At 36.8% G+C, this 27,635-nt stretch overlaps 1 protein-coding gene across 4 annotated transcripts in view; it reads left to right on the forward strand.

Moving 5' to 3' along the window:
• Positions 1-273: 273 nt before the first annotated feature.
• Positions 274-27,635, forward strand: part of LOC5569059 — a 288,587-nt gene continuing 261,225 nt past the window's right edge. For 3 of the 4 annotated variants that reach the window (XM_021843203.1, XM_021843205.1, XM_021843206.1), the window contains exon 1: positions 274-1,219. In XM_021843203.1, the coding sequence (XP_021698895.1) occupies positions 1,174-1,219 (46 nt within the window). In that variant the 5' untranslated portion in view covers positions 274-1,173. The remainder of the gene's footprint in view (positions 1,220-27,635) is intronic. The other variant, XM_021843204.1, reaches the window with a different exon arrangement.

A 27,635-nucleotide genomic window follows, 5' to 3' on the forward strand; every position in this document is an offset into this window, starting at 1 on the left:
AAAAACAATCCTGTTGGCATGGATGAATGCAAATCATTCGATTCAGTTGGATCCTTTCCTGTAACCTCGCTTCACAGTAGGGGACTTGGGATGGATAAAAGTTCAAATGCCAGATGTCATAAACTAAGTTACACTTTGTTTCAATTATATCTTCCCCATTGTCAACGTCAGTTCTAGTCTATACATTTACATCCGCATTGAAAGATACGTCGTATTCTGATTCAATTTAAAGTTGCGCGAAATCTGATTACTCTTTTCTGTGTTTCCATTTCAGAAAACTGCGCACCGAGGAAAACTCATTAACGAAAAAAGTGTGTTCCATTATCAAGATGAAAGGAATAAACCACGGGAAGTGAAAGATGGAAAACGTCCTCAAAGGAACCGGATCGAATCTACACCCATCGTTCGAGTGTCGCAATAGTTCACTTCTTTTTCAAAACGAGTCACGACAATGATGGTCTCAAAATGTTCTGACGTGAATGCAAATGGAAAAGGAAATTCATTAATACCATAAAGTATATCTTCAAGTGAAAAGCGTTGGTGATGAAAAATGCAAGAAGTGTAGAAAAAATGCTCCGCAAGCAGGAAAATCACCGTGAACCGACATCGCTGGAATGTCTGAAGCTAGGAAATTATGAAAATGTTTTTCATTATCTCAACCGATGCTAAAGTTTACTGGAAGGAAAAGAAATCTTTTGAAGTGTGTTCGTTCTTTGCTAACGTCTTAGATGCTTTGTAGGAAAAAAAGAAAGGAAGTTTTAAGCACTTTGGAGAATGGTTTATTATGCTTCCGACAAAAGAGATGTAATTGCGACGGTGTTCTCCTTTTGTGAAGTGGATTGCTAGCGGCCTAAAATCATGAGAAAAAATAAATTCCAACTTAAGAAAGTGCGAGTTTGCCGATTTCTCGTTGGAATAACTGATGACAAAATTTATCATTCTGTTTATAGTGGTATGAAAAACGTACGATAGTTATAAGAGAAAACGTACTCATTCAACGGTGGAAAACTCATAGAGGTTACCCGTAGAAAACTGGAGATCAATTCAACAGAAGGACCAACAACAATTGAACCAAAAGATCTGATAGCTGTAAGAATACCGAATCAACGACTGAAAACCAATGCTGCTGCTGCTGTTTGGAGGAAAACTCTGATCAGGGCGTCAACTTTTAAGATGCTCGCTTTTGCTGCTTTGCTAGCCGTACACGCAGGTCTTGCTGGTAAGTTAATATATGATAATTTAAATTTTTATTTTCAATGATAATTTAAATTATTGCTTGTTTTTAATTATGAATCGCGGTTTACGGCTAACCAGCCGAGTGGAAGTTTAACAACTACCGAAAAGCTAAACATTACATATAATTTGCAATTGGATTAGATGGACAAATTGATGTGAAGACTTGCGAAAAAGTTACACGTCTTCTCAGTGAGAATCGAACTCACGACTCCCCGATCTCTAGTTGGGGCGCGTTACCACTGTTCCACTGTCGTGAGTTCGATTCTCACTGAGAAGACGTGTAACTTTTTCGCAAATCTTCACATCAATTTGTCCATCTCATCCAATTGCAAATTATATGTAATGTTTAGCTTTTCGGTAGTTGTTAAACTTCCACTCGGCTGGTTAGCCGTAAACCGCGATTCATAAATAAAAACAAGTATTTATCGAGCAACGGACTCATGTTCCGTAACCGGTCGTTTGAGAACGTCGCGACCCATTGGAAGCCCACACAATAGATACCTCAGCCAGCGCAGTTGCTGGCTTGTGTAGTGTGCTATTCCTATACCTAAAAAACAATGCGCTCTCGGGCTAGGCATTGGATATATATAGAAAGCGTTATGTTTGGATGGGCATCTAATTCTTCCGAAAGAGGTGCACTTTGCGAAAAAGGACCACGTGATTATTGAGCTGAAATCGAATTCAGGTTAACTTCTGCGTTCATGGGTCCTCTCATGGCGTAGTGGTAACGCGTCCCAACTAGAGATCGGGGAGTCGTGAGTTCGATTCTCACTGAGAAGACGTGTAACTTTTTCGCAAATCTTCACATCAATTTGTCCATCTAATCCAATTGCAAATTATATGTAATGTTTAGCTTTTCGGTAGTTGTTAAATTATTGGTTTTCAACAATTTTTAACTTCAAAGCTCTATAGACATTCATCAGTTTGAAATGAATTAGAAGCATTTGGATATCCTAGAAACCAGATGTACATTTACGATATTGAGTATATTTTACCGATATTTTGCTTCCTTTAGTTGGGAGGAACGAAAAATGTGAATATTTCAAGCAATCCAGAAATTGGGGAGAGGCAGCTATGGTCCACGGGCCCCAACATTTTAGGGGTCCCCACAAATCTTGAAAAACATTTTTGAAGTTAAATTTTTACGAAAAGTTAGAATCAATACAATAGTACATACTTTTTTGAATAACATCATATGATTTGAAAGATTTAATGTTAATTTAAGAAACCCGGAATAATGGGCGTAATTTATGCAAAATTTGTGAGTTTAAATGAAATTACTAAAACAAAATATTAGCACATTCAGAATGGAATTTTGTCTACTTCATGAGAAACAAAAAGATTCGAAAAAGATTTGGATAAACAAGTAGTGTACAATCCTTTTGCTTAAATTCCTGCAGATCAAGTAATATAACCTAATTATTAAAATAATCATTTGGAAAATGACTCTATCGATCACATTGCATAACTGGTAGTGTTCAAGGCAGTTAACTTTAATATAGGAACTTTAGAGACATATAGCTTGGAGAAAAAGGGCAAGAAGAGACTAGACAGGAAACAAAAAGAGACCGAATATGGACCAAATAGGAAACACAAAACGTAATCTTATAGGAACCATAAAACAAGAGTTTGATTTTTCATCATAGAATCAGGTTAGACATTTATCTTCTTTTGTAATTCCGCGTGACATTACGACAGTATTTCTGCTCATATTACACATTGTTAATTCCTTATAAATTTAAGTATTTTCCGACGATTTCTCCAGAAAACTATTAAGTGATTACTTGTTTTTAATTATGAATCGTGGTTTACGGCTAACCAGCCGAGTGGAAGTTTTACAACTACCGAAAGCTTAACATTACATATATTTTGCAATTGGATTAAATGAACAAATTGATGTGAAGTTTTGCGAAAAAGTTACACGTCTTCTTAGTGAGAATCTGACTCCCTGATCTCTAGTTAGGACGCGTTACCCCTACGCCATGAGAGGACTCATGAACGCAGAAGTTAACCTGAGTTCGATTTTAGCTCAATAATCACGTGGTCTTTTTTCGCAAAGAGCACCTCTTTCAGAAGAATTAGATGCCCATCCAAACACAACGCTTTTTATATATATATCCAATGCCTAGCCCGAGAGCGCATTATTTTTTAGGTATGGAAATAGCACACTACACTAGCCAGCAACTGCGCTGGCTGAGGTTTCTATTGTGTGGGCTTCCAATGGGTCGCGACGTTCTCGGTAGTTGTTAAACTTCCACTCGGCTGGTTAGCCGTAAACCACGATTCATAATTAAAAACAAGTATTTATCGAGCAACGTCGGTACCGTTTTGACTCATATTCCAAACACTTAAGGCCAACAGTGACTTCAAATGGATCTGATAGTCATAATTTGGCTGATATTTTTGAACATTTTAATTTCTTCGCAAAGTCCAACTTTTAGCTGTTGGGTGTGCTGATAGAAATGTTTGTTTCAACTTGTTTAGTATTGTTTTTACCTATAAGTATGGAACAACATTTTGATTCAAATGCCGAACACGTGTGCCTTCTGTCTCATAATCCAAACACCTTGATTTAGATTAAACTACAATCGACTGCCATTTTCAGGTAATTTGATGACATATTTCAGAAAAACATTTCAACCAAATTGCCATACGAAAACCGAGTGTTTGGAATATGAGTCTGTTCGGAATTTGAGACAAAACGGTATATTGCTCTAAATCCTTTCGTTTGAAAAATAAAAAAATTAGCATTTTTTGCAAAATGGAGCAATTACGATGCGAAAAGGTCGAAAGATAAAAGATTGAAAGGACAGAAGGTCGAAAGGACAAAAGGTCGAAGAGCAAAATAAGGGGAGACAAAAGGTCGAAAATATATTTTCCTAGAAGGATAAGTTTCCCTCAAAGCAAATCGTTTTCGAACTTTTGTCCTTTGGACCTTTTGTCTTTCTACCCTTTGTCCTTTCGACCTTTTGTCTTTCGAACTTTTGTCCATAAACCATTTGCGATAACTTTAAAGTGGGTGATCACAATGCTGTAAATTTTTCACTGCACAAATTTCAAATTATTTCCTAGTTTCGGTAAAAAGCTCTAGGAGCTAAGATCCAAGTCACCAAACTTGGTGGCTTTGTATGGAAAACGGTTAAATTATCTTTAGTTTTTCGCCGGTCATAATAAAGGACGTCAGAAAGCTGTTACACAAAAACGAGAATGGGAGTATATAAGTGTAAAGCGATACGAAAATGGCTCAGGGGACGCACTCTACGACATTGTTCAAATAACGTAGTATGATAGTCAGTGCATGTATTGTTTATAAACAAATTCAAAATGCTCTCCGTGCTTCTCTAGTATAATCATATTTTCTGGGTTTCAGTCAACGCTCCATTAGTTGATAATTGAAGGGATCATCGACTTATAAAAATATTACGTTATGTATAGTAATACCTTGAAAAGTTAATATTGGGGATCATTACAGTAACAATTAAATTTGAGTTATAGTATGGTTCCATGAACCGATATCGATTATCGGAGACTTCTGTGCGTTTAACGAAATATTTTTACGCAAACATTATCAATGCATTCAGCGAAATTTCGGTCAATGGGATAAAAAAAGATTGATCAATTTGAATCTAGAATTTCAACGATAAACGGTCCTAAAATATTTAATGAATTCTTGTTTTAATTCAATAACACGAAAGAGCATGTTCTTGCAACTACTTTAGCAATTTGTCATGCTCAAATAACGGCTATAACATATTTAAACTTTAATTTTAAAAATGGTTCCAAATGTAAACCTTGACACTTTGGATTTTTAGTTTTAACACAGGGGTTGTTCCTATCTGACATTTCGGAAGAGACACGGAAAACAAAACATACCCAAAATTTGAGAATACAGAGGTGTGACAAAATCCTAAAATCTGTAAAAAAAAGTGTTTTGTGGACTTAAACCAACGAAAATAATTTGAAAATTGAGTAAACATGTATTTCTGGCCTAAACTTAAGCGTTTGGTACTGAAATTGGGACAGTGCTTTAGGACCCTATTGACCCTTTACCCTTCGTTTTATTTTGTGCTTGGCTATTGAATTACTGGCAGCGAAATATTTTAACATTTAACAAAACGTGTAATGATAGCCTTAACCTAAATGATCATGCTCACTGGCACCATGTTACCATAATTCCAAATATGATTGCCCATAACATGTCAGCACTTTGACGAAGATGTCAAGTTTCAAAAACATCGGGAACTCGAGATATCTGTATTTGAAAAATTCAAATCAGGAGCTCTAGCGCCGCTTGATGGATGTATTTGAATTCTAGCTTCCTATTGTATTTTAAATCAAATGTTGAATAATTTAGAGTAAATTCGAACTCGTGACATACAAAACAACTTTATCACAGACACCGTCCTTCAAATCTAATTTTATTATTGTAATAAGGATCCTGATATATTTACGTTAAAAAAATGTCATGCTTACTTGCACCACCACCTGTTGTAAGAATATCAACTCCGATGGCTCATCATATGTTAGTCATTGAAGACACCATCTTTCATAAAAATCGCTAACCTGAGATATCTGCGATCAAAATATTGTATACGCACTAGCGCCATCTGATGGCAGAATTTCAAGTTTAGTGGCTTATCATATGTTAGTCCTTGGCCTTCTAAACAACTTTGTCAAAGACGTCGTCTTTTGAGGTAATCATGATTCTGAAATGTCTGCACACTCAATCTGTTCGGTAAAAATAACTGGGTTTTGGAACTACCGAAAAAGTCAGCGAACTAAAAATAAATGTCAGAAATCAAAAAACAGAGATTTTTCACTGAAATTTTGCAGAGAGCTTTCTTTTTATATCATATATCGATAAAAAATAAAACATGGTGAAATTTGCTTTTCAATTACGCGTGGTGACAGTTTTAATTTTACTGACTATTTCGGTAGTTCCAAAACTCAATAAAATTTTACCGACCCCAGTAATTTAATCTAAGTGTGTGTGTTTGAAAAATTACGTGCTCACTAACGCCAACTGGTGGCACAATTAAGAAACAAACGGCCTATCACATGTTAGTCCTTGACCTTCTGAACAACTTTGCCTAAGACACCATCTTGCTAATCAAGATTCGGAGATATTTGTGTTCGAGATGTTACAATGCGTAAGGTCCACTTCATCGGTTCCTCAGGGACTAATCCGATGATCACGGAAGTGTGAGGATGTTTTCGAAGTTTTATTTGTTCACTGACTAATTCATACCATTGAACTGATAAAATTTGCCGTAGACATCAATATTCTATCTTGTCTAGCTTTAGAGTTTAAATCATTCGCGCGTACTCAGTACATGATGCGACCGCCCGTGTGAAGGGCCAAGTAAAAAAAATCACTAGCAGCCCGAGCAGAAGAAAATAACTACTGAATACCAAATTGAGGTATTCCATACCAGATAATTTCCAATACTACATACCTGAATGAGGTATGAATTAGCCCTGCATAAGAGGTAAAATACCTCAAATAATATCTCAAGCATATTCTACGAACACCAAACTGATAACTAGATCAGGTATTGTAATACCTCAATAATACTTGATGGATTTTCATATAAAAATGAAATTTTTCAATTGTAGTTCAATACCTCCAGCAGACCTCAATAGCTGTTCAATACCTCAATGAAGTATTCTTAATTGTTTTAAAGATTTTTTTTAATACCATTATAATACCAAATTGAGGTATTGACAACTGAACAATACCTAATTTTGGTATGATACCAAAAAATGGTATGCATAAGTTATTGGGGAGTTATTTGTTCCTCCTCGGGAGTCGCACTGGTACAGTGGTTACACTATCATGGGTCACCCACTATTATGGGTCATTTGCATTTGAATTGCGTGTGGAACAGAGTGACTAATAATCGTGACAAAGTGACCTATAATAGTGTGAGCAGTGTATTTTTAGTTGATTTTTTCGAAAAATTTCTTCTTTCTTTCTTGAAAGAAAGATCTTGAAATAGGACCAACACCCATATCAATTTGAATGGCATTTCAACGTATTTTTCGACTTTTCGTAAGGTTCGCGTACTCAGTACACTAGGGTGACTGACAATGGGTTAAATGTTATGTACTTGCAGCACATAAAGGACTTTCCATATGTGTTTCTACCCTAAAGTAGACTGTGAAGATTCCTTCGTCAAATTCATACAATTGGAATGAACACACATTTACACAAGAGTCTTCGATATGTGTTTGCTTTTCTGGCATAAACCAGTTCATCAGGATGAGAACATGTGTTTATAAAGTGGACTTTGAGCACATCTATTCTGGAATTTAGTCACACTAAGTAATGACAATAGAGCTGCTGATTTGGTCCCAAATTTATCGAAACGTTCTTAGTTGATGCCTCTCTTGATCATTGTTAGTGAACGTTTATGCTTGGCATCGCATGTAATCGATTGCTTTATCTTACGGCCCGTATGTCTGTCTCTACGAGCTGGAAAACGCAAATCATGGTACATACCTACTCACTTCCCATGTGAGTCGATGGAGCTACGACCACTAAACCCAAATGCAGTCAACCAAACGTTAGCTCTACAATAGGTGTGTGGGTTGTTCCTCTCGAATGCCAAGGCAAGCCGCAACCAGATAAGGTACTCAAAGTTGAATGGAAGGCGTTTGCTTGGAAAGGCCCATTGATTGCGATAAGAGATTGTATGGAAGTTGATTGGAGCTTGGGAAACTGACCACATCAATTCCTTTTATGACAGAAATTTAGAGGTGGAATTGCAGAAAGTCCATTCCAAAAATAGGACGGAATAGGATTCGCTGTTATCATGTTGACGGAATCGATGCTTTTCAAGTAAAAACCAAGATCAACAGACTCGGTAGGTGGGTTCGGCATTATCCTTGGTGTCTGATGAGGCTCTATCCCGGATTATGAGCAAACAAATTCACAAGTTCGCTTGGCTGTCTACAGTAATGGACAGAACAATTTACGCTTTGCAGTTTTTTCATGCAAAATTGTCAAGTTTTCAATTTGTCTGCATTTTAATGTACCTATATATCAAGAATTTTATGTGTGATTAAAAAATAGCTGAAAATGTGTCCATGTAATTTCAAAAACAAGCTGCTTCTTCCTTTTCTTCTTCTTGGCATTACGTCCTCACTGTGACTGAGTCTGCTTCTCAGCTTAGTGTTCTTAAGAGAACTTCCACAGTTATTAACTGAGAGCTTTCTTTGCCAAAGTTGCTATTTTCGCATTCGTATATCGTGTGGCAAGTACGATGATTCTCTATGCCCAGGGAAGTTAATGAAATTTCCATTAAGACAAGATCCTGGACCGAACGAGAATCGAACCCAGACACCTTCAGCATGGCTGTGCTTTGTAGCAGCAGACTCTAACCACTCGGATAAGGAAGGTCCCCGAAGACAAGCTCTTAGGCTTTTTATTTGTTCCATGTCAACTTTAACATATCAGGTAAAGCCTGAAAGCTTGACCACTTGCTATCAACCAATTCAAATTTTAATCCGACCAGTACTGTGTGTCGACTTCTCCTATTTTGTCGTTTCCTGCACCTTGAAATTCTCCAGATTGCTTTCCTAGAGCGAACGGCGTCCGATCCAAATTTGTATGCTAATAGTGTAAATTTTCCATCCCGGCTAGAGTATGCGATTACTGGCATTCATGTTTTCCTGGGTTTGTTCCTGTTTTGCTTTGTATCCTCTTGGGACATCACAGAGTGAAGTTAAATGGAACTGTGTTTGGCATTCTTGGAAATGTTCACCATTGGATTAAGCGATGGGAATATCTTGATTGATGGTATGGTGGTCGTATTGGTACGGAGTGTCTAATATTTTCGAAAGAATAGATTCGACTACACATTGGCATTCGGCACTAAAATATGCATACGAATAAAAATCCTTGCAGGGCACAGTGGGACGGATGCCTAAAATCGTGAACTTTTTGCTATAGCGTGTTTACCCGTATAGGGCTGAGTGAAAGCAAAAAATGCTAAAACCCTCGCCGCTCAGCGAATGCTTAACGGATTCAAACAATATTTTGTCAGTATACTGGTACATATATCTAATTCCTTAAAGTGACCAGAGGAACTTGGGAATATTCATGTGACCGGAGTTATTCGGGTAGGTGACTGGGTCAAGTCGGAGAACTGGCGTTCGGGTAAATGACATTCGGGGAAATGACATTCGAGGAAAAGTAGCACCATCATGTGGTCACCCTACAGAAATATAAAAAAGTTTTTTTTCCTATCCTTATAACGAGATGTTTAGCCCTGGGCTAGGTCATCTTGAGAACAACAGCGCTACTTTCCTTCCGAAAGAAGTCGTCATTACAACTTTTACGTCATAAGTGACTATCTCGGGGATGCGATTCGATCCCAGATCCTCGGGGTGAAAGGCGTGTGTTCTAACCACTACACCAGGTACGTTCCCAGAAATTTAATAATAGGACCTCAAAATATCGTTTTATTCGAATATTTTCAAAATTTGAAATTTTCGATGGTAACATTGTCCTACAAAATGATGTAAATAGTCGAAATACACATCTTTGTGGAAGTGAATAGGGTTCTAAAACACAAACAGAAAAAATTGGTGATATTTTTTTTTGTAAAAAGAATATCCGTTGTTTCTATCAGGGATACAAATGGGTGCAGATAAAACCTCCCTGGGTTCAAACTACATTATAATCAGTTGAATTTAAATGGTTCCTTCGGCACTCATGGGTATCCAAACGAGAAAACTTGAATATCATAAGCCACTATTTTAAGCTCCAAAATGACCTTATCTGCTTTTATAGACACTTTAGGACCACATTGTTTAATGGATTTTAACCATTTACATCATAGGAAAAAATGTACCAACCATAGGTCTGAAATTTCCCAACTTAGGAAAAATAAATTGTATTTCAGATGAAAAGAATTTGTTCATACTCATTTAACTCTTCACTTCTTAAAGTATTAAGCAGACAATGCGTTTAACAGATTTGTGGCAGTTTTTCAAATGTTATCTTTTTCGAATAATTAAACTTGGTTTAAATACAGGTGAGTTGTTGCGCTGATTGATTTATAAACAAAGGAACAAATTTATGACCAGCAATTCCATGTTAAAAAAAACAAAACTTCCGGTTGTTTTAATTGAGTTATCTTTTCTTCCAACCATCACTGAATAGAATAAAGATAATAGCCGGATTGTGGTCCTTTTGATGTTACGAACATGCTTTGCGAACGTGTAAGAACATTTGTCCTTACTTAGCCGAGTGGTTAGAGTCCGCGGATACAAAGCAAAGCCATGGTGTTTGGGTTCGATTCCAGGTCGGTCCAGGATCTTTTAGTAATGGAAATTCCCTTGAATTCCTTGGACATAGGGTATCATCGTACCTGCCATACGATAAACGAATGCGAATATGATAACTTTGACAAAGAAAGCTCTCAGTTAATAAATGTGGAAGTGCTCATAAGAACACCAATGGAAAGAAGAAAAAGAAGTTTTTATAATTATCTTCATTTAAGAGATTTGCAGCCCTAGGCTGGTTCATCTCGAAAAAGAAAAAAGAAAAAGAAGAAAAAAGAACATTTGAATACATTATCCGTTTTTATTTATTGAATTTTCTATTTTGGTATGATGTTATGATATGATGTGAATAATTGAAAAAACATAACCTTCTTGCACATTATGGTGTTTTAAAGTGCTTAGAAAGGCAATATGGTGTTTTTTTTAGCTCAAAATAGTGGCGTATGATATACAAGTTAACTTATTTGAATACTCATAGATACAGGTGTATCCGTTAGAACAGGGTTTACCAACCGGTGGTCCGCAGACCCCCAGGGAGCTGCAACGGCCTTTCAGGGGATCCGCAGAGCCATTGTAAATATATATAGTCTATTTTTTTTCTTTCGATATTTCAATGTTACGAATCTTTTATCTCGTTTTTTTTTTCAAGAGAGCATTATTTTTTTTAAGGCACTCCGTGCTCGTGGCCACTACTATGCCGGAATCAGTTCATCCGTATCTACTATACCGATACAGATCTATTTTTAACTGATCTATATTTTACATCTGCTTTCACTTTCTTCTACTCTTTTACTCTCACACCGAGCAGGTTACATTTGTTTCGACACAAACTACATTTATTCCGGATTTTTCCGGCCTTTACTTCTATAGCTTTCCCACTTTCTTATCCTACTCTAAACTGTCCTTTCTTCTCACTTCCTCACTTCTTGTGGTTCTTTCGGGGCCCTCTTCCACCATTTTTCACCACGATCTACTCCATTGTGGCGTCTATGCTGAACGTCGACGTCTCTCCTACTCCGGGTACCATTTGAGATAGCGCAGATGGTAACTTTGGACCTCGTTCTCTCCCCAGGCCTCCGAGTATGTTGACGGTCTCGGTCAACGGCGTATTTCGCCGGAACTGCCCAACGTAAGGGGAAGGAAGTTGATGGACGTCCAGACAGAAGTTCTGTCCAAAAACAGAGGGGTTCTACGAATCCAGAAATTTGCCATTAGGTTCTTGAGTGGCATTGAAGGACGAACCTTGTTACCTGCTGTCCTTCTCCGCACGACACACTTCACCACTTCTACACTGCTTGAGCTTATTCAAATGAAGCTTATCGGTAGATGTTTGCTTGGCTAGTGAAGTGATCTTATTAAACTTGGGTCACTATCCTTTTAGTCCCGGTCAGTGACCCAGACCATTCGTGTAGACTACGTGAGATCATCGTGCCCATGAGACCGTCTATCTGCCCTTTTTAGCTGCCAATCTGTTCTGCTTATCCCTCTGGTGGGTGGAGGAAACTGGCTTATGTTGGATGATTGACGGTGACATTCTATGGTAGGCTACTATACTATGGACTAACATGGGATTTATTGACGGAGAAAACTGCACAACACTAACGAACACTAAATGCACTATTAATTCACGATCTTATTACAAACAAATTCTCTAAGACACTCTACACTGAACTACAAACACTTACACATTTGAAAACTCGTCAAAACTTATGAGCTAAGAAATGATAGAAGGTCATGCTAAAAGTAAATTACTGAAAATTATCGACTGAAGCTCAGGTTACTTTCTCATCCTAGGCTTATGCAAATGGCTAATTTCAAAGAGAAAAGCATAAAACTTTGCAATCATACAAATACAAAAATGTGTTATTTACTTAGTAAATTGATCTTTTCATGAAAATATTGCCTTTTTATGATGCTTTTCTTATTTCTCGAGTAAGACTTGAAATTAAAGAAAAGCGTCATTGTTTTGCATAGAAATTTAGTGGTTTTCGTGAAATTCTAAGAACATCTCGGGCTTACCGGGATGTCAGAACAAACATCCCGGGAAATGGGAAATCCCGAAATTTGTCAAATCCCGGGATTTCTTGTCCCGGGAGATCCCGGGATGGATACCAGGGTTATTAAAATCTGTATTTTTTCTTTGAATTATCTGTATTTCTGTATCATGGAGCAAAATATCTGTATTTTAAATCTGTATCCCTGAAAATTGAAATAGTAATAAGAATTTTACAACGAATTCAAAGAAATACCATTCAGTTGTAACTACAATACAAAATTGCCATATCTCAGTTTAAGTTTTAAGGTTTTTAAAATTATTTATTTTCATTTTTGCCCAAAAATCTGTATAAATCTGTATAGTTTCAGCGAAATTATGTACCGCCGTGCGGGGTGACATTGGTCCTAGGGGGTGACTTTGACCGCCCTTTTCGATGCATCCCTTGACTAGCACGGGAGGCAAAAAACTAATCCATGACCATCCAGTGGCTATTTATAACGTATTCTTGAAGCTTGCCACATTGTTTTCATTATTCTGGTTTTAGTTTGCTGTAAAAATCTTGGCCCAAAGTCACCCTTATGGACCAATGTCACCCCGCACGACGGTATACAGAATCTGTATATCTGTATTTTTCTTAAAAATCTGTAATCTGTGTATACAGATTCTTGGTCACAAAAAATAAAATAAAATCTGTAAAATACAGATAAATCTGTATATGTGGCAACCCTGATGGACACTCTACTGCCACACGATATACGAATGCGAAAATGGCAACTTTGGCAAAGAAAGCTCTCAGTTAATAACTGTGGAAGTGCTCATAAGAACACTGAGCTGAGAAGCAAGCTCTATCCTAGTGAGGACTTTTATGCCAAGAAAAATAAGGATCGAACCCTCGATTATCATTTTCTTCGCTTTTTGAGACTACTGTGCCTTGAGGAGGGTTTTCGTGACGTCACACTGTTCAGTCCCACCATTTCGCTGTTGAATTTGTTTTGTTCTATTTCAAAGAACTAATTTTTATCTTGTTTTCATTATTTTTCCACATGTTACGCTGAGATTTATAATTTTTTCGAACATCTTTTCAATATCAATTAAGCCATTTTACGAGACGTTTTGAAAAGCTGATCGTCGCAACGGCCTCAATGAGCCATTTTACGAGACGTTTCGGAACAGCTGATCGCTGCAGTGGCGTCAATTGACAGGAAACCTGGGATTAAATCCAGCGTGATTTTCAATAACGCTTCATTTTACCAAACGAGGACATGGAGAAAATGACAAAAATGAGATCCAAAAATGTTCGTTACTACAACATTACACCTATTTATTGTATCAGCTACCTCTTTGTTACCCATATTGCACATAAAAAAGCACTTTTGTGATCAGAAATATTTTAATAATTTTTCTCCATTTAAGTTTTCGCCTGGATGAAAAGCTACGCTAGAAATGCGCACAGTCATCAACCATCATCATCGCGAAAACTGACGCCGATGATTGAAAAATCCCAGGTCTCCTGTCATTTGACCAGGCTTCGTAAAATGGCTTATTGACAGGAGACGTGGGATTTTGTTTTGATAAAATCTAGCGTGATTTTTAACAAAGCCTTATCTTACCAAACAGAGACATGGAGAAAGTGACAAAAAAAAAGATCCAAGAATGTTCGTTACGGCAACATTACACCTGATTATTATATCAGCTACCTCTTTTTTATCCATATTTCACATATAAAGGCACTTTTGCGATCAGAAATATATTAATAATTTTTCACTGTTTATGTTTTCGACTGTTTCAAAAGCTACGCTAGAAATGCGCACAGTCATCAACCATCATCATCACGAAAATATTGATGACGATGATTGAAAATCCCAATTAAGTCCCAGGTTTCTTGTTATTTGACCAGCTTCGTAAAATGGCTCATTGAGACATGCGATCATAATGTGATAATGTGGGATGTGGTTTTGATGTTTTTATCTGCCCGGGTTCTTAGCTTAGTGTTCTTATGAGCACTGCCATGGTTATTAATCGTAAGCAATGTTTTAAAATATGCTGCGCCTTTTTTCTTTTCCAATAAAAATGAAAGTTAAATGCATAATAAGTTAGGACCCTTTTGCCAAATTTTTTCGGAAAGATCAAAAATACACAACAAAAGAAAGCTAGCGATTTTCATTATGTCTGTCTTGATTGTCGTCATTAATTTGGAGTTATCTTGAAGTATTCAAAACCTATGTTTTTTTTTTCAAGTGAGTATCTGTATCTGTGCCTTCCAAACTGGGAAAAATAATATCTCAACGGAAGCATCATATCTACATCGGTGTGGATGATATTGTGTGGGTATAGGGTGCAGAGCTACTTGGGCACTTCAATGACTCATTTTGGCATGGAGGGTTTTTCTGAGCTGAATTTTCTGAAACTTTGCGATACGAAGACTCAGTAGCTTTCAAAAAACCCCGCTGCCGAAGTGAATCAAAAGTTAGGGATGCCATCTGATCAGTTGAGAAAATCAGGACATTTCATGTATTTTCGGAAAAATGTACAAAACTCACTGGATTTGTTAAACAATTTTAGCTGAAAATCAGGACATGTCCTGCTTAATCAGGACGGATACTAACCCTATCAAAAGTGCCAAGAATAGGATCCGGCTCCCTACTGCAGGTAAAAAAAGGTTAACACTGACTGATACAACTAAGTACGATATAAAGATTATACAATATAAGCGCTGTCATAACCCAAGTAGTGCATCATTTCATCTTTTATTTCCCACACACCGCACCGCAAGCTTACAACGCCACCGTAGTGTGGGCCTGAGTCTGTGTTCCACGGCACCAACACAGTTTAGTCTTGTACGATCATGAAAATTTAATTAAACGTTATTGATTTCTCTTCTTTGTACATGGCGAAAAAGGAAGCCACCTCTGAAAGTAAAGGAAAACTCCACATTTCAACGAGCCGAAAGGATAACGGAACAAACACGACCTAAACGGGGACACACGGTGTATTCTATTTGTCAGAAATGGTAAAAACTGAAAGAGGAAAACAAAATTATTACTTACTAGTTACGAAAATGTTTAAAAACTTGCTATACAATTCGAAAGCACGCATAATTTTAATTTAGGACTCACTAGTCCAATTGATTACACTGCGGAACACGTTTTTGTTTCAAGCACCAATATACTGCCCATAACTGCAAAACAGTCACATTCGACATTTTTGACAAATTGTAGTTGATACCATGGAGAGTCATCAAATGACAAATACTTTCGATCAACTTAAACATCAATCAATCAGTAAATCAATCAATCAATCAATCAGTAAGTTGATCGAAAGTATTTGTTATTTGATGACTCTCCAAGGTATTAATTCCAATCTGTCAAAAATGTCGAATGTGACTGTTTGCAGTTATGGGCAGTATACCGCTATTTACTAAATTAAAGTACCGTTTTCGAAAAAATCATAGCACGTCTTGTTTTTGAGATATTGACTATTGAAAATGCAAAATTTGACTATATCAGCCAACTTGCATGAAAGTTTGCCAGCTTACATGGCAATTCATTCGCTTAATTTGCCACAGAATTCAAACTCCATGTGTATAACAAAACTAATCAACAAAGTTCATAATACTTCCCATGTTCAAAAGTTGTTTTTTGGTGGTTTCGAAAAGTATTGTATTTTTTTTTCATATAAGAGAAATGAAGAATTTCGTGTCGAGACTGCAAGCATGTTGAAAAAATCGATTTAATTTAAATTTAATCGTGGAATTTCAACCAAATTATATCTGATATGAAAGTTAAAGTCATATTTTGAAAGCTTGGTGGACAATAAATCATACTTCAAATTTCACGTGAACATCAATGAGAACAGTGCTTTATACAACTTTGGCGATCTGTGTTTAAAAATTGTGACTTGCTGGAATATTTCTGAGAACGGCATCAGATACTGCAACCCCAAATCTACAAGAGACATAGAACACACGCAAATATGTCATTTATGTTACGCTGTGTTATCAAGTTACTCAGGATTTCGAAATCATTCTCAATTGAGAAAACGTTTTCTAAAATTCCTGGGTGACTTATTTGGATGAAATGAAAACTATCATGAAACAATCGAGAATATGAAAGCTCCTGGCGATTATGGAATTTTCTTCAATCTCATCAAGAAACTTCCAGAGAGTAGCTTCATCATTCTTGGTTGATATATTTAAAAAATAATTTCAGTTGGCATATTTTCCTGACAAATGGAAAAATGCCACGACAGTACTAATTTTAAAACCGAACAAAAATCCTAAAGAAGCTTCCAGCTATTGTCCAATCAGCTTACTTTGCACCACCAGTAAACTTTTGAAGAGCTCATTTTGAACAGAATGATGATCCACATCAACGAAAATTCAGTTTTTGTCAATGAACAGTTTGTATTCCGACATGGACATTCACCAACTTACTCTTCTAGACATAGAAAAAGCATTTGTCAGTGTTTGGCATGAAGACATACATAATATATTAATCCAAATTTATCTGTTGAATCGTACACTTCAGGTTAATTATCAGAACTCCAAGTCTGAAAGAATTCCTACAAGAACTGGTGTTCCTCAAGGAAAAATTATGAGGCCAATATTTTCACATCTGACTTATCTGAGTTATCCAAGGGATGTCAAAAATATTAGGTCATAATATTAGATATTCAGGCCATAATCGCCTAAATTAGCCTTTCAGCAGATACTTGCATCCACTGGTGGATCCGAAAATATAATAATTGGTAGTCGAAATATATATATTATAGTGATGCAAATTTTAAAATGCTTGCTCCCCTATGCTTAAACGATTTTAATTATGGTAAATAGCATCCTCCCAAAGTTTGAAGTGATTCGGAAGAAATTTGACTGTGCACATGCCATTTGAAGTTTATATGGAGATTACTATGGAAAACGCTAATCTTTTGTGTTCAGCTCTTTATCTCTCCGTCATAATGTTTTATGGAAAAGTGAACAAATTCTTCTAATGTGAAATCCTCCCAGCAACAACTTTGCCGAAGACCACTTTTGATTGAACGTCAGGATAAAATTTTATTCATCATCACAAAGTTGGTGTGCATGTAACATGCTTCACCCACTGTTCGGCAGGCAACAGTGGTGCTCCTGGCGGGAAGAATAGATCAAAGTAATCCAGGCTACTATGTTCTACAGCAAAAAAGCAGTGTTGCTCTGAATGTAATTGAATGATCATCTCGGCATGATTTAGACTTTAGATCAATAATAACCAATAATCCTTACGCCCCATCGAAAGGTGGTCTTCGGCAAAGTTGTAGCTGGGAAGTTTTCACATGAGATGAGTGTGTTCACTTTTCCATAGATTATTATGACGAGCAGTTAGAGGACTGAACACAAAAGGTTTGCCTTTTCCATAGTAATTTCCATATAAACTTCAAGTAGCGTGTGCACAACTTAATTTCTTCCGAATCGCTTCAAATTTTGGGAGGATCATTTTCATTATAATTGACATCGTTTAAGCATAGGGGAGCAAAAACTTCAAAATTTGCATCAGTCTAATATGTATCTGTCAAAAGATATGGAATAAAGTTGAAATGGAAAGATTCAAAATATCGGCTTCAAATTGATATCAGGAAGATCAGAATTTAAGACATCGTAAACTTCTCTATACTATGCCAAATATGGTCTAATCTGGTTTGTCTGAACACTGATGAATTGGAAGCTCGACTTTGGCCATTTTATATGCCCACTAAGATAGTACTATTTTTTCATTATAATTCTTCTTCAAAGTACACCGTTGGAAGACCAACAAGGCTATCCTGGTAGCCAGCGAAGAACCGTCGCGTCGACTAAAGATTTATGCTGCTTTTCGTACCTAGGTATATACAGTATCACCCAAAGGGACCGTGCTCCACCTGACCATTCAATCCTCGAGACCACCCAGCTTAATCCCTGGAAATGTCTGACTATCAGAATTCTATTAGCCACATCAATCAGTTCCTCCCCCGATTGGAGGAAGCTACCTACTCAAAGGAAGACGGTAGAACAACGATGTTCAAGTGATTTACCGCCACTGGAGAATCTGTTGATAGTGATTCGCTTGGAAGCGCAGTCCGGAGTTGGCATGATTCTTGCAATTTTTACGTTCTCCTTTTTGCACCAACGGGTTGACCTTCATTTTCTGGGTGACTGGCAATGTGATTGGTTCGAACCTTGCCCGATGCTAGACAAGTATCAGGCATTTTGTGGCAATCACTTCGCCAATTAGGGAAGCAATTTAATTGTCTTGGATTCGCCGTTCCAGGATAACGGAGCAGTGCCAATATTTACGCTTCCCTTCCTAGGTTGCATTAGGGCTTGTTTGAGGATTTTTTTTGCCTCGAGTGGATTAGTGCTAATTGGGTTGTTAACTGGTGGTTGTGTTGAAAATGGTGTTGAGATGGTTGGATTACACGTGGCAAATCACTTTATCGCCTTTGCCGCTAATGTGATAATTGCAGCTGTCAGATATTTTCGGATCTCGTTTTGAATATTCACAGCACTGTTAGAGCACTGTCGGAAAGTTGGAAAAATATTTGATAGGATATCCGTCCTATTATGGAGGATCTATGCATTGTGTTGAACTGCCCATTAAAGCATAAATGTTACATATTGATTTTTGAACCAACACCTTGTTTGATCGCAATATTCGAGTTTCTATACATAGTTTACTACGCATACAAAAATTTACAAACTTTGTTTGAAAATTTTGTGGAGAAATATGAAGTTGGCATATTATTTAATGTTAGCATCGTTTTCAATTAAAGATTGTTAGCCTTAATACTAATGTTTTAGGATAAAGATCACACAAACACCCAACAGACCAATGGAGAGTGCACCGTTTGACAAAAAGTTTCTTCTAACTGGATAATGAACGATGGTTTAGGGCGTTACATTTACAATGCGTGTAAGTTACTGCCGCCGAGGCTCATAATAGAATATATGTTTCTATGGGTGGTGCGGGTGGTCATTGGTTTTTCAGTTCTGTTGCCCAAACTGTAAAAGATTCCATTTTGGCGTCTATGGATGAAAGTTAGAATATGAATTGATGAAACAAACAATATTGTTTCGAAAATTTTTCATGATACAGACGATAGTATTTCTGACCATTATCTTCATGGTGAAAAATTGTCCAGGAAATGTTTTTCTTTTCATATTTTTTCAACAATAAGAAAATTTCCTTTCGATTACACTAAAAAACTTTTGTTCTACGATGCATAGTTTAAAAGATATGAATTTATAAAGTTAGGGTGTATGTAAGGAAATCGTGAAAATTCATCTAGAATTTTCCGGGAAAATAGCCCACTAGATTTTTTTTTTTGAATTTTACTTTTGGTATACCTATAACATTTCCCATTGATACTATAATAAAGCTATAAAATAACGATTTTTTACATTTTCTGAAAAACAATTTGAAGATGATTAGTGGCGCGGATCACGAAGCAGGTAGTAGTATCTGATCTTTTGCTCGCGTCACTTGCTCCTGCGGGGGCGAGTGATGTGAGCAGGATCAATCGTGTTGCGCGTCGCACGCGTGGCATGATTGATTAGAGGCGCGGATCGCGAAGCAAGTAGTAGTGTCTGATCCTTTGCTCGCGTCAAATTATTTATCATGGTCTAATCGCTTATCAAAGTGAATCCTGTGACCCAACGATCCTTCCCATTAACAAACATCCCTCCCAGTAACCTTTGTGGAGATACAGAGGCAAACACGGTCTCCAAATAGCAAAGGTTACACACTAAAATTCCTTCCCCCAATCCCACCTGACTGCAAGGACGTGGCCGGCGCCGTTATTGATCCTGTATAAATAGAGGCACTGAATTATGCACACTGAAGAAGATTATGGCCAATCCCAGCCGAACTTCTAGTTGATTCTTTGTGCATTTTCACTGACTTCGGTCAATCACGGAATAGAAACCATTGATATGTGTAGTCAGTCTAAGCTAAGCTTTCTGAAAAAACAATTTGAAGATTTTGGGTAAGAAGTTCTTTAAATCTTAAGATAATTGTGAAGATCTTTTCAATGTATAATTGATGCAGCATAAAAAATAGTGTTTGGTCCGTTGGTCGCGTCACTTGCTCCTGTAGGGGCGGGTGATGTGAGTAAGATCAATCATATTGCACGTCACTCGCTTAGCACGGTGGAACAGTGTCGCGGATCGCATTAGTTGTGTTTGAACCGTTGGTCGTACTGCTTGCTTTTACGTGGCCGAGCGATGAATACTGTATTTTACAAGATGCTTTCATTTAATCAATAATATAGGGTGTCTCAGAAAGTATAGGCACGATTTTACCATACTGCCATTTCAAAACTAATGCAGATAAAAATCTGATTTTCGCATATTTTATTCTTGCACTTATTAAGAGTAGATTTTGGATTTTATGCGATTTTTTTCGCTGCCTGTTTGTTTTTGGTGCTCTACATTTCTAGAAGCTTTTCTTATTAGTTTTGCACACATCGCATTATTTCTGAGCGACTTTGTTTTGTGAAAATTGTGCTGGACCAGAAAGCGCGTACAATAAAAATTTGAAAAAAATATATTTATCAGCGACGATATGATTATTGATCAGACTATCACTTACAGTCAGTGACATAAGGTAGTAACCAAATGCTGTTTTTTCATACAAAATGCCTAAGTTTGGGGTGCTGTATATCAGCTTCTGGTAGTCCGAATTGGCTGAAATTTGGATGACGAACTACAAATAACTTGAAATTTTGCCTGTAAGGGAAATATTACATTGCAATCATTTTACATAGAGTTTCAGAGAGTTGTTCAAAGACAAAAGTAAGTAATAGAGAGATTTTTCAATTTAATTCGAATACGGAATGTCGTGGAAAGTTGGTGTGTTTTGCAAATTTGTGTGACTTCTGAAATTGAACAACTTTGTGGAACAGACCAAAAAACAATTAACTTACCGTTTTAGAATTGAATTACACATTTTATCATAAAATTTTTGTGGAAAACAATAGAAAACCCTATTTTTTGAATGTGTTTTCCCGGTGAATATCCTGGCATTTCTATACACACAAACTCGTCCAAACCTTTGACGAACGAAACGGAGAAATAATCATTCAAATCCGTTAACCCATTCGTAAGCCATTTCGTGACATACACACACCATTCTATTTTTAATTGTATAGGAGATAGATATACAGTTGGGTCTCCTATTAAACGCATTCCTATAACGTGCACTCCTATTACGCTCACTCCTATAAGACACACCAGAAAGTTATAGGAGACCCAGGGCTTATTTGATTTCATCACTTTGGGGGTGTCGTTGCCAAAAGAGATAGCACAGTACTGTCTTCGGCGAAGTTTCAGTGCTAAGTACGATCTACCTTTAGGAGTTGAGGATCATCCTATTAGTTGAGATTTTGGCCGGTACTCGAGGAGGAACAAATAACTCCCCAATGACTTATGCATACCATTTTTTGGTATCATACTAAAATTAGGTATTGTTCAGTTGTCAATACCTCGATTTGGTATTATAATGGTATTGAAAAAAATCTTTAAAACAATTAAAAATACTTCATTGAGGTATTAAACAGCTATTGAGGTCTGCTGGAGGTATTGAACTACAATTGAAAAATATCATTTTTATATGAAAATCCATCAAGTATTATTGAGGTATTACAATACCTGATCTAGTTATCAGTTTTGTGTTCGTAGAATATGCTTGAGATATTATTTGAGGTATTTTACCTCTTATGCAGGGCTAATTCATACCTCATTCAGGTATGTAGTATTGGAAATTATCTGGTATGGAATACCTCAATTTGGTATTCAGTAGTTATTTTCTTCTGCTCGGGTAGGGGCGCTTTTTTCTGATTTGCACTATATGAACCATGAGGGATAAGAATGCAAAATTTTGTAACATATGATATCTCTAGATCCTGAAGTTTTGGAAGGTTGGTGTCTTCGGAAGAGTTGTTCAGAAGCTCAAGGGCTGACATGCGGTGGTCATTCAGATACGGAATTACGCCACTAGGCGGCGCTAGTGAGCAAAGAATTTTTGTTTTGCGCATAGCTCAGTAGCCTGACCACTTAGAGAGATGGCGTCTTCGGCAAAGTTGCTCAGTATCACAAGGTCTAACATTATTTGAGCCAAAAGTTTCGAAATTTTGCCACTAGGCGGCGCTAGTGAGCAAATAATTTTTGTTTCGCGAATAGCTCAGTAGCCTGACCACTTAGAAAGATGGCGTCTTGGGCAAAGTTGCTCAGTATCACAAGGCCTAACATTATTAGAGCCGAAAGTTTCGAAATTGTGCCACTACACTATGGGCGATAAGGTGGCCAACAATCGAAAAAATGACTTATTCTGATAGGTTCTTCTTTACACATCTCATACTGTTTTGTCCCAAGTTATCCCAGGCTATAATTAATTTCCAAGGTTATACAAAGATGTGAATTAAAAGATCGTGAAGAATTTAGCTGCACATATTTGCTTTTTTTCAGTTAGGGCTCATTGACTTTTTTCAATATTTTTGGCTTTTTTTTTCTTTAATATCAGCTAAAGATAATATCACGGGACAATTAAATATCGCTAAATGATTCTTATCATCATTATTATGTATGGTTTGTTAATTAAAATGATTTTCACAACGTTAAGTGCATAAGTGGCCTATATGCATAATCAGTAAAAAACGCATTTTTTCGCTATGAGCCTTTTTCAAAATTTGGTCTCGAAAACTTGTTCATTGAAAACACATATCAAATTTGTATTACAAAACTCATAAATATGACATGAGATGGCAAAAATATTTTTGGCTGCCATTCTATATGAAAACCGCCCATAGTGTAATAGGCGGCGCTAGTGAGCTTGGATTTTTTGTTCTGCGCATGGCTCAGTAGTTTGAGCACTTAGAAAGATGGTATCTGGTGACTGACATTCCAACCTAACTTCATTTCTATCCAATTCATATCATGGAAAATGTTCAAGAAATGAGGTTCATGCAATGAAGTTATAAAAATAAACAAACACATTTTTTTCTTTGGTTCATATAAATAGCTAACGATCACACATTTGAGTAGTTAACGGATCTTCACTTTTGCTCATCAAATAACACTGCGGAACACGTTTTTGTCTCAAGCACCAAAATACCGCTATTTAGTAAAACAAGGGTTGCTTAATCCATTGCCGTTTTCAGAAATATCATAGTACGTCTAGTTTTTGAGATATTAACTGTTAAAAATGCAAAATTTGACTATTTCAGCCAACTTGCATGCAAGTTTGCCCGCTTGTATGGCAATTTATTCACTCAATTTGCCACAGAATTCGAACTTTATGTGTATAACAACTATTATCCATAAATTCATAATACTTTAGATATTCAAATGTCATTTTTTGATGGTTTCGAAAAGTATTGTATTTTGCCATATAAGAGAAACGAAGAATTTTGTATGGAGACTGCAAGCATATTGTTAAAATCGATTTATTCTAAATTTAATCGTGCAATTCCAACCAAATTACATCTGAATTGAAAGTTCAAGTCACATTTTGTATGTTTTGTGTATTAGATCACAAACAAAATTGATAAATCATACCTTAAATTTAATGTAAACATCAATAAAAACAGTATTTTATACAATTTTAGCGACATGTAGCTAAAAATTGTGACGTGCTGGAACATTTCTGAGAACGGCATCATATACAGCAACCCCAAATCTACTAGAGACACATAATTTGATCCTTGAGACACGCAAAAGTGTCATTTTTGTTACGCTGTGTAATTGATCGAAAATTCTTCCAATCTGTCGAAAATACTAGGATACTAGCCAAACTTTTATCCGATTGTAAAAAATAATGTACCGTAATCCGGGGTATCATTGATCAGCGGGGTAACATTGATCGGCAAGACTCATCTCATCAAAAATACGTATTATCATTTATTGATGAAACATTTCCAAATTATGAATGGTGCTTCTCTTTCTTATATTCTTGAGCTAATGAAAGTTAATGTTTTTGAGAAAATTGAGTTCACCTTATACGTAAATTTATCAACTTTTTGAAATAATGATTTTAATTGTTAAGGATGACACTACCGAAGATTCATGTCTCACACAAGTTCTGCAAAAGATATAAGCAAGGAAAATGTGATTCTTATTAAAAATGACATCGCCGAAAACGATTCCGTTGTCAAAACTTTTATAAGTATGCTCAATTAGGCAACATTACCAAATTACTGTTAAGAATGTAGAATTCCCTTAGGAAATTGCCTACCTTTAGGCGTATTCCGTGGTTCGAGGTGTTTTTAATTTTAAGGTGAAGATGAATCGAAGCCAATCTTCAAATTTTCAAGAGCACAAATCTGAAGAACTGAACACCCGTTTGAGCTGTAAACTTAATCGATTGGTCACCACCAGCTAGTGACCAATCGATTAAGTTTTCAGCTCAAACGGATGTTTGGTTCTCCAGATTTGTGCTCTTGGAAATTTGAGGTTTGGCTTCGCTGCATCTTTACCTTAAAATAACTCAAAAAGTAAATGACTTGTAAGCGTTTGGCCTTCATATTCGGCTTCAGGGGCCATGGTTTAAGTAAGTAACGACATTTCAGTATTACCGAACTTTGTTTAAATATGTGATCAATGTTACCCCATATCAGATAATTCAAAAAATCGCCTAAAACATTTTTTTTAACATACTTAAATCTTTCAATTAACAAAATACAGTATATTGTCTCGAGCTATGGGTGGCAGTACTTGTTTTAAAAATATAAAATTTGCAACATTTGCATTTCCAAACGAAATATTAAAGAAACATTCAGAAAAATGATCAATGTTACCCCGGATTACGGTATATATTTTTCTCTTGGCACTTTTACTTAAACGTGACAATGCGAGGACAATCGATAGCCCTTGTGATAGCTGTCCACGAAACAAAAAATATTTGCTGACTAGCACCGCTTAGTGGCCAAATTTCGAAACTTTTGGCTCAAATAATGTTAGCCCTTGTTATACTAAGCAACTTTGCCGAAGACACCATCTTTCTAAGTGGTCAGGCTACTGAGCTGTCCGCGAAATAAAAATTATTTGCTCACTAGCACTGCCAAATGGCAAAATTTTGAAACTTTCGGCTCAAATAATGTTAGCCCTTGTGATACTGAGCAACTTTGCCGAAGACGCCATCTTTCTAAGTGGTCAGGCTACTGAGCTGTCCGCAAAACAAAAATTATTTGCTTACTAGCGCCGCCTAGTGGCAACATTTTGAAACTTTCGGCTGAAATAATGTTAGGCCTTGTGATACTGAGCAACTTTGCCGAAGACGCCATCTTTCTAAGTGGTCAGGTTACTGAGCTATCCGCGAAACAAAAATTATTTGCTCACTAGCGCCGCCTAGTGGCAAAATTTCGAAACTTTCGGCTCAAATAATGTTAGACCTTGTGATACTGAGCAACTTTGCCGAAGACGCCATCTCTCTAAGTGGTCATGCTACTGAGCTATGCGCAAAACAAAAATTCTTTGCTTACTAGCGCCGCCTAGTGGCGTAATTCCGTATCTGAATGACCACCGCATGTCAGCCCTTGAGCTACTGAACAATTTTTCCGAAGACACCAACCTTCCAAAACATCAGGATCTAGAGATATCATATGTTACAAAATTTTGCATTCTTATCCCTCATGGTTCATATAGTGCAAATCAGAAAAAGAGCTTCTAACGGCCAAGTTCTCAACTAAAAGGATGATCCTCAACTCCTAAAGGTAGATCGTACTTAGCACTGAAACTTCGATAATCATCGACACCCCCAAAGTGATGAAATCCCATAAGCAGCTACGTCTCCTATAACGCAGATTCCTATTACGCCCCCCAACCATGTGTCTAATAGGAGACCTGACTGTATTTTGAGTTGGGACCATTAGAGCTCCCGATTGAAACGATTTGGACATGGAGCTTGGGACTGCTCTGTTGTTAGCATTTCGTGGATTTAGGGCGGGCTTTCGATACTCAGAAATCATGGAATTAAGGTGAAGATAAATCGAAGCCAAACCTCAAATTTTCAAGAGCACGGATCTGGAGAACCAAACATCCGTTTGAGCTGAAAACTTAATCGATTGGTCACTCACTGATGGTGACCAATCGATAAGGTTTTCAGCTCAAACGGGTGTTTGGTTCTCCAGATCCGTGCTCTTGAAAATTTGATCTTTGGCTTCGATTCATCTTCACCTTAACGAAATGACTTAATTTTATTCATTTGAGAACTTAACGTGATTTATGCATTGCGATTTCTATGATATATGCATTTTTCGTCTAATCTTCAGATTTGTTTTTACTACATTGAGTTAAGCGACAAAAAGGATACATTTAAGGATGGCCATCAAATCAAAAATATGATCCGGCCGCTATTATATTAAGTTTTCGCAGTTACGAAAGACTAGAGCTGGCACCAGTTTGAGGAAGTTCTTCCTGAGATTGTGTTATAACTTTGATTTTCACAATTTCCTGCATATATTTTGTCAGTCAAGTTGCAGGAAAAAGATCTGCTAGCTGCCGGCTCAAACAACATGAATTTATTTATTGTGTAATTTTCTGAATGTATATATATTGAATTAATAAAATTCGCCCATTAAAGGCTCAACATAATGAGCTGCTATTTAAAATTTTACGTTAATAATTTCATTAATTACTAATCTCCAACCGGTCGACAATAGTCTCAAAATGTATAAAAACTATGCATTTTCGAGTGGCTGACAAATCTACGTTTTAAATTCAAAATAACTAAAAAATAGTCATTGCTAAACTAAACTGCATAAAGTTGATTCTGCCTTCTTGCATTTTTGATACTTTATGCATGAACCTAGGCAAATCTGCATTTTGCATGAAAAATAAGCATCAAAGACTTAATTTATTTCTGAGTGGACCCCATCTATTAGGAGTATTCCGTCAAACGAGGCTTGAAAACTTTCTTCTAGAAGGAGATTCTCTTCCCCTGGCGCGGGTTTCGTGCAAGTGTCTCTGCTTGCGGGTCCACACAACCGTTTTTGGCCCTCATACAGGAGACTGACTGATCACAAACAACAATACAATCTTGATCAAATGGCTTTTCAGATTATGTCAGTGCTAAAGGCAGATGCCTTGCTACAATAGATGGTATAACAA

The sequence above is a fragment of the Aedes aegypti genome, chromosome 2, assembly GCF_002204515.2.
Source record: "Aedes aegypti strain LVP_AGWG chromosome 2, AaegL5.0 Primary Assembly, whole genome shotgun sequence".
Classification (NCBI taxonomy): Eukaryota; Metazoa; Arthropoda; class Insecta; order Diptera; family Culicidae; genus Aedes; species Aedes aegypti.